Source organism: Nymphalis io, chromosome 7 (genome assembly GCF_905147045.1).
Source record: "Nymphalis io chromosome 7, ilAglIoxx1.1, whole genome shotgun sequence".
Classification (NCBI taxonomy): domain Eukaryota; kingdom Metazoa; phylum Arthropoda; class Insecta; order Lepidoptera; family Nymphalidae; genus Nymphalis; species Nymphalis io.
Window position 1 is genome coordinate 11,271,330 of NC_065894.1, and position 12,924 is coordinate 11,284,253.

Below are 12,924 nucleotides of genomic sequence, written 5' to 3' on the forward strand. Positions count from 1 at the left end.
CCTTTCACGCCGAAGGTTGTGGGTTCGATCTCACCTAGGACAGACATTTGTGTGCATGAACTTATCTGTTTGTCCTGAGTCGGGGTGTAATTATCTATATAATATGTATTTACAAAAGAAAAGTAGTATATGTAGTATATCAGTTGTCTGGTTTCCATAATACAAGCTCTGCTTAGTTTGGGATCAGATGGCCGTGTGTGAATAATGTACCAGGATATTATATAACATGTATGTGTAACTTACATAGTTTTGTTTCGCTCCGTCTCTTCACTCGGAGTTTGATCACACACGACGATATGCACTGAAACAAATTGAATATATTAAAATAGATTGACAACTTGAGAGGTTGTTTACTGATGTTGGTCCTATAAACGTTGTTGTTTGGTGGTAGAATATATGAGTGGATGGGACCTACCCAGATAGGACTCGCACAAAGACCTATTCATCTTATAAATAAATAGCAAATATACAAAATACAGAAAATATCGTGAGAAATCCACATATATCTGATGAGAGTCCCCGATGTGTATTCACTCATATTAGAGTGACGTGGTATAGTAGGAAAAGTTTTTTTTTTTTTTATAGAATAGGAAGGTGGACGAGCATATGGGCCACCTGATGGTAAGTGGTCACCAACGCTCTTAGACATTGGCATTGTAAGAAATGTCAACCATCGCTTACATATCCAATGCGCCACCAACCTTGGGAACTAAGATTTTATGTCCCTTGAAAAAAAAGGTCTAATATTTCTTTCTATTTTCCATGACAACTATTTGCATTGAAAGTAACTACACGTCCTATTTTTTTTTTTTATAGAATAGGAAGGCGGACGAGCGTATGGGCCACCTGATAGTAAGCGGTCACCAACCCTTAGACATTGGCATTCTATACATAGCCAATGCTACACCAACCTTTGGAACTAAGTGCCAGTAAATACACTGGCTCACTCACCCTTCAAAGCGGAACACAACAATATCAAATGCTGTTTCGCGGTAGAATATCTGATGAGTGGGTGGTACCTACCCAGACGAGCTTACACAAAGCCCTACCACCAGTGATTTATTATTCAGTATTTCTTGTGAAAAGCCTTTTATTATAAATAGAATTATAGATTCTAATATTAATGGATTCAAATAGATCACGTCCTTCAACCCTCGGAATATGCGCCAATACGTCATGTAATTCTTCACGATATTTATTTGAAGTCGAGCTTAGATCTATGTTAAGGATTTTTATACTAACAGAATATTTATTTTAGTGTTTATGTAACGATAAACAGATTGAATGATTGAATTGATGATTGTAAGTATAAGAAATATGAAATTAGTTGACACTTTGCTGAAGTAGCGTTTTTAAAAATCACGTTTTGCATTTTATTTAATAATAATATTTTATAGAAAATATTAATTGTATCAACTATCAATATTTTCCATTCATTCGTTGACTCTACGTAAATGAACTCATAACAGTTTATAGTGTTGAATGATATTATAATAACAAAATGCTATTTTCAATGAAATATGATGATACTTTATTGATATAATATTAACTACGAGGTACAGCAGTACACTTAAAGTAACTGCAATAACTGAACTCGGCTGTCAAAGATGCACTATATGCTTTAAAAAATTAAATTAATATTTTTAACCATAAATTTGTACATGAAAATGGCACCTGAATATTTTATGTGTTATAGTATCTGCCTGGCAGATTCTGACTAAGGCGGCCACTCTCGTTGGAACCTAACTAACTCTACATACTCATAATCCCATGAGACAACAATCAAATTCGACCGGAAAAAATTTATGCTCAAGTCAAACTACAAAATTCACGTGCTTTCCGAGGCGTGGGTACTTTTGTTACTGCCAAAATAAAACAAGAGTTGCTTCCGAGAGTTTCTACAGAAAGTCCCCAAGATCACGGGTGCGAGCTGCGGCCCATAAGCCACTGAACCGAGACACCTCTTTCTGTTTAATAAAAATTTCGAAAACCTCTCCATAAGTGTAGAGATCAGATTAGAAAACACGTAATATTGTATTTTCTAAAATAATTCCGCAAATGTTAACGGAGAAAACATCTTTGCTTTAAACTCGATATCGTTGAAATAACGATTTGAAAAGAACGAAGAATATATTAGACAACCTAGATTGTATAGTCCAAACAGAAACGAATTAAATAAATAAAGACGAATTATATCGGAAAGTCGGAAATGGTTTTAATATTTCCTTTTGCTCTGAAACGTAGTTAATTGAAGCTAGGACCAATTACCTGCTTGTACTCGATGAGGGGTCTTAATTAAACTTATAATATCTAACGTAATAAAACGAATAGTTTTCAAACGACTCTAAACTGGTCCAAAGTCCAGACTAGACAAAAACGATCGATGAAACAAATGTATGTTACTTATTTGTACGTTATATATTGCTGATAATACATCTTATATGTCTTATATAAAGATATTAATAATAAAGTTTTTTTTATAAAAATGCTGAGTGGTAAATTGCTAATATAATTGTGATTGTGACTGGATTTAATAATAAATCCAAAATAAATTAAATAATGTGAAAGAAGTCGAACCATTTTGGCTACCCCTCATTTAGAACAATCAGATAATTGTAATTTCAATTAATTCTCTATATGAAAATGATAAGTTATGACTTTATATGATGTTTTTTTTTTCTTATAAATCCTACATTGACTAACCCATGCAATAATAAATTCTTATGCCAATGTACAAGACCTTACGAACAATGATAAAATCACAAGAACATGCTGATAAATCATCCTAATTTTAAAGATTACGATCAGATAATATGTTTATTGTGATAGCATTACCTTCGTATAGTTACCGAGATACAAATATATTGAAAATATAGTATATAATAGTTGTTTTATGTAGTAAGTACCTGAGTAAATTGAGCGAAAAAACTGAGCGAAATGCTTAGGTTCAATACAAGGATTTACTGCTCTATTTATGCATTGGCAGTGTCAAATAATATCCGCATGACTCAAAAAATACCGGTGATAATTCGGATACGATCTCGTGACCTTCGCTAACCTCTACTACCCCTTGGGCCATCTTGGCTCGGAAACTTCTTAACCTGTTTAAAAATAGCGTCTCAACGAGATTTTTATTAAAAATTTTTTTACAATGTGGTATCCGCCATATTGATATCCGGTGGCATCGTGTGTCCTATAATCCAGTAGCCTGTAGAAATTTTAAGACTTTTTCTTAGATTTTTAAAGTTTTACCGCTAGAAAATATAATATGTCGCTCGTATTTGATTTGCATTGGTATATATGTACGTCCTAAATGCTTCAAAGAATATTAAATTCTTCAAATGATTAATTTCAATCTATTTCTGTAGCAAATTTAATTCATATAGTAAGTACATTTACAAACTAGATATATCAAATAGGAAAACGAAGTTTGATTATAAAATAGCTTAACCTGTAGCTGTCATCAAACGTATATGTTATTTGTTTTTTTAATTAAATTATAAAAATTTATAGGCAGAGGTGAGTACGACCTTCACCTAGATATATATATATATATATATATATATATATATATATAAAGAAATTATAATAAAAAGCAAATTAATACCTCTATAAAATATAAAATAAATACTCGGTCTTTTCTTCATGAATTATTTGAGGACATGTTTATTCTTCCATTGATTTATTACTAACAGTATTCTTATTTACTCCTTTTTTTATTACCCTCATTCAGCCATGCTTATTTCATGGTCTTTCTCTTGCCCATACTTGTCCAAATCAATACGCATCACTTCATACGTTTTTGACAAATATAATATAAATATAATCTATTTATTCCTTATTTCTAATATCGTCAAATTATTCGCTAATAAGCCATGAGATCTAGTTTAATATTATTCGTGCCTGAAATTTTAATACTGCCATAACAAATCTCCACTACTAGTGGGCGTAATCAGATTAAATTTTTCATGTAATTTTCTGAATAATGGTTTTTATTTTAGCTTCAATCGAATAGTGAATATTATCTTCTCATTCTATTAATATGAAGTACATAAATAAATATACAAGTTATTTTCTCTGTACACTTTAGGTAAATTATTATTATTAGATATTTGATAAAAAAAAAAACTTGGTAAATTAAGACGACTCGAAAAAAAATGCGCAGCACGACCTTGGAGCAGGCGACCTGACGCCCTGAAGAAGACACCGAATAACCGTTGAATTCAGAGGATATTTTCGAATTTCAGGAGTGACATAAATTAGAGGTCTATGTCCACCAATGGACCTTCAAATGTTCATAGATAAATATAAATGTGAATAAAAATAAAACACTCGATGAAGTCAATAGTGACCTGATTATAACCAAATACTAAGAAAAGTGCATTATATCTATTAAGCATTTTATGGTTGAAGTAAGAATTCTTTACAAAAATTTTTGAAGAATCAAAAAGGAGCGAAATCATCAACAAGCTGTACCGGCAAAGATTATAAGAAACAATGGCCCAAGAAGTTAATTAATTTATTAAGCTTGGAGATTTTTGACGGCTTTCCTCAATGGAAGCTTCTTTCAAAATCAATACGAAAAAGGATTAGCTTGTTTTTCAAGTTAAAACAACTTGAATGATTTTACTTAATTATTTATTCAAATTACACTAATCTAAATGTGACATACATCTTTACAAAACAATCGAACGCTTTGCATTAATGTTGCAATTACAAAAATATGAAATAACGGTGATAATTCATGTTTAAATAAAAAAATTTATTGAGTATATAATGTTTGATTGAGCATATAATTTCGTAGACTGTCTCATTGTAATACAATTCATAGTATATAGTAATTAATACTATTGAAAACTATATCGATACAATTGCAGCGAAGAACCGTTCTCACGGTTGGCTCAGGCCCAAACCTGCGTGTCTAGTTCACAAGACTTATAGTCAATGCAATAACAATAATATGTGACGTTGTTGTATATAAAATAATGAATATTTTTTATAATATTTTTATTAAAGGCTCAAAACTTACAATCAAGACAGATAAGGTACTCGTAGTAAAGCCAACTTGGCTTTCATAAAGAGAACTTTCATAAAAAAAAAACATGGTGACGTATGTAAGGAAAAATATATTATAAGTCAACGTATTCATGAATAGAAAAAGTATACAATAAAAAAGAAAGAGAAAAAACGTACATAACCACTATTTTTTTTTATTGCTGGTAATTTCTTAGCCTGAGCTAATTAAGCTAAAAATGCGCTGGTCAAAAAAACAAAACTCTTCTTTGTCATTCATCATCATCATCATCATTAGCTTAACAATCATTTCATTGTCATTATTAGTTCTAATTTTGTTAATTACAGACGAGATCTTGAATAAGTATTTTTTCGAAATGCGATATTTATAAATGATTGAGTGTTATTGACGATTATTAACTTTTAACAGGGAGTTTGACAGATATTGTGTCGGAATAAATTACTTTCAATATTTTGTTTTTGAAGAGATTATCTTGGTTATCTTTAATTCTTAACTTTATATAATTGACCTTCAAAATGTCATAATTTTCTGCATACCAAAACAGTCATTGCACTTTTATGACTTATTAAAGGACCTGGAAAGTGCACTAATAAGGTACTTGTAACTTTTTTTCAGGCGAAGCCGCGATAAAGCATAAGCTAAAATTATAAAAAGTATTCATATTTTATTTTATCCCGGCTCAAATAATGAGCCAGATAGTAAATACGCAGTTATTACGGTTGGCTCACGTCCAAGCCCAGATGTTGGCTCCACAAGTCATTTGAAGAGGGCCAATGTTGTGATTGACTGCGATCACGAAGCTTAACGATTAAACTTTACAATAGTAACGACATATTTACGTTCGGTCATATTTAAATTGACTAAACACACCTAATTCTATTTGTTATTTATTATGGCTTTGTCTTTTTGTGTGCCTGATTAGATTTGTCATCAATTTTCAGGAATAAGTTGAAAAATAAAGATTAAAAAGTTTCAACAGCACAGAAGTTCAACGTTTTTCAAAATTGTCAACTTCAAAAAATACGCACTTCCTATACAATCTTTCGGCTTTTATGTAACCTTCTTTAGCTATTTTTTTTTTAATTTATTAATTAAAGTTTTATGAAAAAAGCTTTTGAAACGTATTTTACAAGATAAAACCGTCAGCTTAATATTTAATATTAGGCTGACGGTTTTGGAATGTAGATTCTGCGGAACAAAACCGACAAGAAATCCAATTGCGAATTGAAGTGCATTTGCGCTCTTACGAGTTTGATAATCATATGTAAATTAACAAAATACTTTAAAACGTGACTGATTCCGTTTCCGTTTCTCTGAACGAAAAAGAAACCATGCTGCAAATTCATTGCATGAGGCCCCACAGGGGCATATCTACCAGAGATACGGTTACAGAACCGTATTTCTGGTAGCTAAAATACGTAAAATGCTTTCGAAAATGACATTACGGTGAAAAAAGGTCATTGCCGCAGTTAAGTTAAATTAAAGATGTGGGCATCACTGCCACTCTTGAGTTACGCCATTGGTTACGGCGGTCAATCTTAACGGAGACTAAACGACTGCGAAAATTTTGTTATAATGCTCAAGTTTCTCAGACTCTTCACTTTCTAATTCTTCACTCTCATAATTTGATAGATCGGCAAGCCGATATGACCAGTGAAAGTTCAGGAACAGACCAACGGCTTCACGTGCTTTCCGAGGCACGGTAATGTACAGACTGCCAGCTGCCAAAGGTTTTTCTTTCGACGAGATTTGCGAAAAAAATAGTGCGTTGATTTTATAATTAAATAATGGCGTAAAGTTTTTATGTGTTGTTGTCAAGAGCCGAAATGGCTCAGTAAAAGTCGAAAAATACTGCTTAGAATATCTGATTCCCAATCGAATGCTTGGACGATACGAAGATACTTTTAGAACTACCAATACTATACACCCGGCAGACTGAATAATTAAATATTTGTAACATTTTTAGTCCGTTTTTTATTTCGAGTCCGTTTTATTCGGACATTAACTCTTCTTCTTTAATCGCTTCAATAAAATTATATAAATATGGAAATATTATGAATGATCAATAAAATGGAAATATAAATTATACATAATATATTACATAACGGCAAAACTAATTCAAACCTATCATAAATTGGATAATATTTTATTATTACATAAGACATGCTGAGATATTTCTCCTATGTATATTTGCTTTTAAAAGAAATTCTTTCGGCGGATAATCAGCACGTAAGATTAATTATTGGAATAACTCCGTATAACGCCACACAAATGTAAACCGCATTTCGAAGTGATTGATAAAATCTGTCGAAAACATTTTGTATTGGGGATTTTACTTATAAACTGTTAGTAATTAAAGGAATTGTTATGTATTGTCATCAATTCCAAGTGTAAGAAATTTGAGGTAAATCGTTTTTGTGGAATTAACTCAAAATTTAGTTTCGAAGCTACACCCTACGCATACCTAACGCTAAAAGCTTACAATACGATTGGCAAAATAACGAAAATGATTTCAAATCAAAATACTTTATTAAATATAGAATCAATACACTTATTTATTGATTGTCAAATAAAGCACTAGCTACCACCGTTTCTGAAACGTGAATACCGTGACTTGAGAAGAACCGGTCAAAAAAAGTCAGGCTTTTTTTTGTTGAATCTTGTAAATATTTACAAAAAGTTTAATTATATTGCTTACCTAATTAATCATGTTAAAAATATCAACAGATAATAAAAACAAAATACATACTGTTGCATGATTTTTATAGTGAGTATATTTAGGTTTAAATAACTGAAATATTACTAATTTATTAATAACACAAAGGTAAAATATTTAGTCTCAACTTTTCATATTAAGCTAAAATTATAGAAACGATATTCTCCTGACGGATTTAGGCCCGGTGGCCAATCTCTAAAGAGACAATTATTCTGCCAAGTATACTCTCGTAATACTCTCGACATGACGGGATATCAGACACGACCTGAAAGAATTCAGGACTATTAACTTTTCGTGCTTTCCGAGGATGGGTATGTAAACACTTATAACTATTTTTCCATCCGAACTTCTACTGAGAAGTTATCTACAAAGGAGCCTAATAACTTTTTTATTTATTAACTGTGGTCGATATACGAGCGTATGTAACGAGTTTGCCTATGGAACATTTAAATGAGATTAATTTGTAATTACCTCATGTATGTGACTGAGGACCTCAGTACGAGTCATATCTTCAAGTCTAGTTTCGTTCACATCCATTATTTCATCTGCCAACTCCAGGTTTTCCCAATTTCCAGCTGAGGGTGACCCTATAAAGTATTTTATAAATTTTAATACATTTAAAATTCAATTAAATACTTAGAAAAGCTTCATTGTCAAACACAAATTCTTCTAAGAGCAAGTTTTTTTTTAATATTTCAAAAACAAAAATGGATTATAAATTATATATCAATGGTAATTCGTATGTCAATTTTTTTAGAAAACATTTCTTTTAATCTCTTTATATATTTTTTATAAAAAGCAAAGCAAGCACTTCTACATAATAATCTCTCAATAATTTAATTTTTGTACAGAAAAATATTTAACTTACCATATAATTTTATTTTATCATCCTTGGTTTGAACAACTATAATCACGTATCCTTCTAAATCGACCGATTTACATTTAACAGTTGTCATTTTGTCGATCGCATTAATCTGTGTTGTAGGTGCATTAAAAGAATTCATCTTGAAAATTTTATAATATTAATTAAACCGTACACATAAAAACCTAATGATCTCTCGCGACACGATAAAAAACTTTATTTATTCTCACTAATATTTGGCGTCAATTTTTTCTACTATACCAACGTTTACGCCAACACCACTTAAGCCAATATCTCTTTAAAATAAAACTTTTTGAAATAAGCATTTTGTTGATTATGCTCATAATCTACAAATTAACCCGGCGTGGATAAATCGACCATTGTATATTATTTTTTATTTTCCGAATATATTCATAAGCACTTCATTTAAAAAACTGTCACCTTCACTAATTCTTTTACAATTAAAATAAGGTTATATGTAGGTTTTCTTTTCAATCACCCATTTTCCAAAATTGTTCGCGTGTTAGCGAAGTGTCTACGGAATTTTCATTGGTTTTTCACTATGTCATGTCACGTTTTACACTTTTAAGGTTGTTTTGCACTGTTATTTGTGTAACGTTGCGTTTTTCTGAGATAATTTGTCGATGAATATGTCGGCGGATATAATTAATTGGTATTTTGGTTTATTAAACTAATATTTTAAGGCGTTTAAGCGTTATTTGAGGTTGAAAATCGGTCCCACGTCCCGCGGGCTGGGTGGTCGCCGCGAATGGATACAGCCATCCCATTTTCGCGCGATCAATAATGCTCCCTACCCAGCATCCCTAGTCTGTCAATGAGACGTGAACGAGTAAAGTGATTTTATTTTTCCTCAAGTATTTTTTAAATGTTATAAATGACTAATATTTAGTAAAAATTCAAATAAATAAATAAAAATTGAATTTGAATGAAAAAAAAGCAGGTCCCACCGAGATTTGAACTCGGATCGCTGGATTCAAAGTCCAGAGTGCTAACCATTACACCATGGGACCTCTTGGTTGTAGTGCTGAAATAACTCTTCAAATTATATATATTTTTATTTAGTAATAATTAATTACAGATAAATGAAGATTTTTAATGCGACCTAATTCCAGCCATAAATCTATATGAAAACGAATATCAAACCATTCTAATAACGGAAATAAAATTAGAGTACAATAAACTCATACTCAATTTGTTAACCGTCACTAGATGGCGTGATAAGAATTCGCGTACCACCGTCTACGACAGCCCAAGACTATAGTTCCATCTATGAGAAAATCAATGAACTATTAAATGTGGCTGCTATTGATTATTATTTTAGACAAGTATTACAAATTATAGATGTAGAAGAAGATATTAATCAAAATTGGCTATTAATACATTTTAAATATTACTTAATTATTTTAATAAACAGAATTAAACAAACATATGTTTCTAAAATATATATGTCAAAATTATAAAGAATATTATGGTAACATCAAATGACAGTTTGTCACTGACTTCGCTGTGGTATGGTTGTCATTTCGTCCGTCTATCGAATAAAGTGATAGATGAATGGAGAATAATTAACATCATTGCAGCAAGTCTGACATTAATATTAACATTACGATAACGATCACTGCGACCGCACGAACGACCAAGTGGATTCGTGATAAACGCTTCTATACACCGCCATGATCGATGTGAAAAACAAAGATGGCGGAATAATACGGTGATCATAACCAAACGTTGTGGACTGTGGTAGTTATGTACGGTGGTGGGCGGAGGTCACAGCGGTGTCACGGCGCCTGAGCGAGGCGGAGCGCGATGGCCCGGCCGGGGTGATGCCGCCGCGGCCAGCGGCCGGCCGCGCGGCTATGGCGGCTGAGGAAGATCGCCCGCCGCTCCCTCTGTTTACCGCCGTTTACGACTACATAGCGCAAGGAGAGGACGAGCTCTCCTTGCGTCGGGGAGAGATCGTCGAAGTCCTGTCAAAGGATGCCAACATATCGGGGGACGAAGGCTGGTGGACTGGTAAAATCGGCGACCGCGTTGGCATCTTCCCTGCCGTGTATGTTACCGACGACGACCCCCTGGCGGTCACGTCGGTGATTGGAGATGTCGACCCGCCCCGAGTGTCATTTTCTGAGCTGAAGCTGGAAGAAGTGATCGGGGTGGGCGGCTTTGGTAAAGTGTATCGCGGTTACTGGAACGACGAGGTCGTGGCGGTGAAAGCAGCGCGCCAGGACGCGAACGAAGATATCGAAGTGATAAAAGAGAGTGTGTTGCAAGAGGCGAAACTGTTTTGGATGTTGCAACATGATAATATAGTGTCTCTTAAGGGTGTGTGCTTAGAGGAGCCCAATTTGTGTTTGGTGATGGAATACGCGCGTGGAGGTCCTCTGAATAGAGTGTTGTCAGGTCGCAAGATTCGGCCTGGTATCCTCGTGGATTGGGCGATCCAAGTGGCAAGAGGGATGGCCTATCTTCATGTCGATGCACCTATTTCGCTTATTCATCGAGACCTGAAAAGTTCCAATGGTATGTATCACTATGATTTTAAAATTCACTCATTAAATTTGTAACACTGATCATATAATTAATCTTTCAAGTATCAAACATTTTATTAAAATTTTTGATAGGCAGGAAAATTAAATACTTTTAACAATAATAAAAAAAAATAGAACTACTACCAAGCCTCAAATGTCGTTGACCTAGTAATATTTAGGGGTAAAGGTCCTTGAGAATTTTTATCAATAAAGGTCATAGCCCACTTAGTGTTATCAGTCGGGAAATGGTGCATTCCTTACTGATAACTATTCACAGATAACATTCATTGTCAATATCTTTTATTACATTTACTCAAGGCAAACATTGTTATTCACTGAACACTAGATTTTTTTTAATAAAGATTCACAAACCTGCTTATTCATATTTAAGTATTATCTAAAGTACTTCTTACGAGTTTCTACTATATGAATAGTGAATTTTAAGCTTTCAGCTTATTTTAAGATAATATTTGAGTACAATATACATAATACTAATTCTAGAAATACACCGGATATATCTTTAGTAATAGAGCTTCGACCTTTCTAGTAGCAGCCTGTTAATGTCCCACTGCTAGGCTAAGGCCTCCTCTCCCTTTTTAAGAGAAGGTTTGGAACTTATTCCACCACGCTGCTCCAATGCGGATTGGTAGAATACACATGTGGCATAATTTCAATGAAATTAGACACATGCAGGTTTCCACGCGATGTTTTCCTTCACCTTTAATTACATAAAATATCTTTACACATTAAACAACTTTTCATTTAAACATAATTATATATTGAATTTAAAACCACTTGTTATAATTAAATGTTTTTTATTAAGACAAATTCCAACTGTTGTTGATATATATTTTGAATAAAATTTAATTTAAAATGTTAATGTCCTAATTAGCTTTGAAATTAGTTTTAAAACTGTCGTACCTATATTTTGCGTAATGAACATCAATCAACTTAATGCTCACAAAAAAATATTAAATGATTTTGTTAAGTTTAATATGAAATAATACATTTAATAGACAAGACATAAGATTTTTTAATGTTTGTAGAATTACAAAAAATCTGTAATTACTTTTCTAAAGTTGTTACAGAAAATTTACATGTATTTATGTCTCTATATCGTCAATCCATCACTTTGTCTATGGCTCTATCATGATTGCTACTCAAAGTAATTATCGCGAGCATTTGAGACACAAAAATAGAAATCCATTCTATTATTAATTTTTATTTAATCTCCATAGACAAAGCAATCCCTTGTATAATTTTAGTCTTTTTTTTTATTCATTGCTCTCGACTATTTAAAAACTAGCAGATTAAGAATTTGAATATTTTAGACATTGTATTATTTATATATATGTAACCTCATTTGAAGGCAAGCATATCCACATCTACAATGTCAAGTAAGACTTATGCAATGCTGTCATTGTTCAGCCCACGTGTGCTTTTAAATAATGCTACTCCCACACCGGGATATTAATCAAATTTAAAATGTAGGCAATATTTGTGTTGCACTATTGTTTGACCTATTGACTTGTTACTTATTTTAATTGCATTTATATTCGCACCTTGTAATTTTTAAAGTGTACTTAATTATTACACATGTAGTGTCCGCCCGCGGCTTTGAACGTGTGTGGGGCGAAGTGTTACCCTATGCGTATCCTTGACAATGTGTGTAAAATTTCATGATGATCAATTGTGTATAAACATCGAATTTATAATATTTTCGTTAATTATTTATTTTACACTATGTAACTTAACAAAAAAA

The 12,924-nt window shown here is 32.5% G+C and overlaps 2 protein-coding genes and 1 non-coding gene across 7 annotated transcripts in view; 1 reads left to right on the forward strand and 2 right to left on the reverse strand.

Annotated features, from left to right (window-relative positions):
• LOC126769433 (protein PALS1) overlaps positions 1–8,755 on the reverse strand; it is a 157,094-nt gene extending 148,339 nt beyond the window's left edge. For 2 of the 3 annotated variants that reach the window (XM_050488223.1, XM_050488222.1), the window contains exons 1-3: positions 8,620–8,745; positions 8,223–8,338; positions 244–301 (exon numbers count right to left, since the gene is read on the reverse strand). In XM_050488223.1, coding sequence (XP_050344180.1) covers positions 244–301; positions 8,223–8,338; positions 8,620–8,707 — 262 coding nt within the window. In that variant the 5' untranslated portion in view covers positions 8,708–8,745. Of the gene's footprint in view, positions 1–243; positions 302–8,222; positions 8,339–8,619 lie in introns of all 3 variants that reach the window. The other variant, XM_050488220.1, reaches the window with a different exon arrangement.
• Positions 8,756–9,572: 817 nt separating this feature from the next.
• Trnaq-uug (transfer RNA glutamine (anticodon UUG)) lies at positions 9,573–9,644 on the reverse strand. The gene has a single exon. It is a non-coding gene; the product is annotated as a tRNA-Gln (tRNA).
• Positions 9,645–10,135: 491 nt separating this feature from the next.
• LOC126769448 (mitogen-activated protein kinase kinase kinase) overlaps positions 10,136–12,924 on the forward strand; it is a 54,823-nt gene continuing 52,034 nt past the window's right edge. For all 3 annotated transcript variants that reach the window (XM_050488255.1, XM_050488256.1, XM_050488257.1), the window contains exon 1: positions 10,136–11,154. In XM_050488255.1, coding sequence (XP_050344212.1) covers positions 10,458–11,154 — 697 coding nt within the window. In that variant the 5' untranslated portion in view covers positions 10,136–10,457. The remainder of the gene's footprint in view (positions 11,155–12,924) is intronic.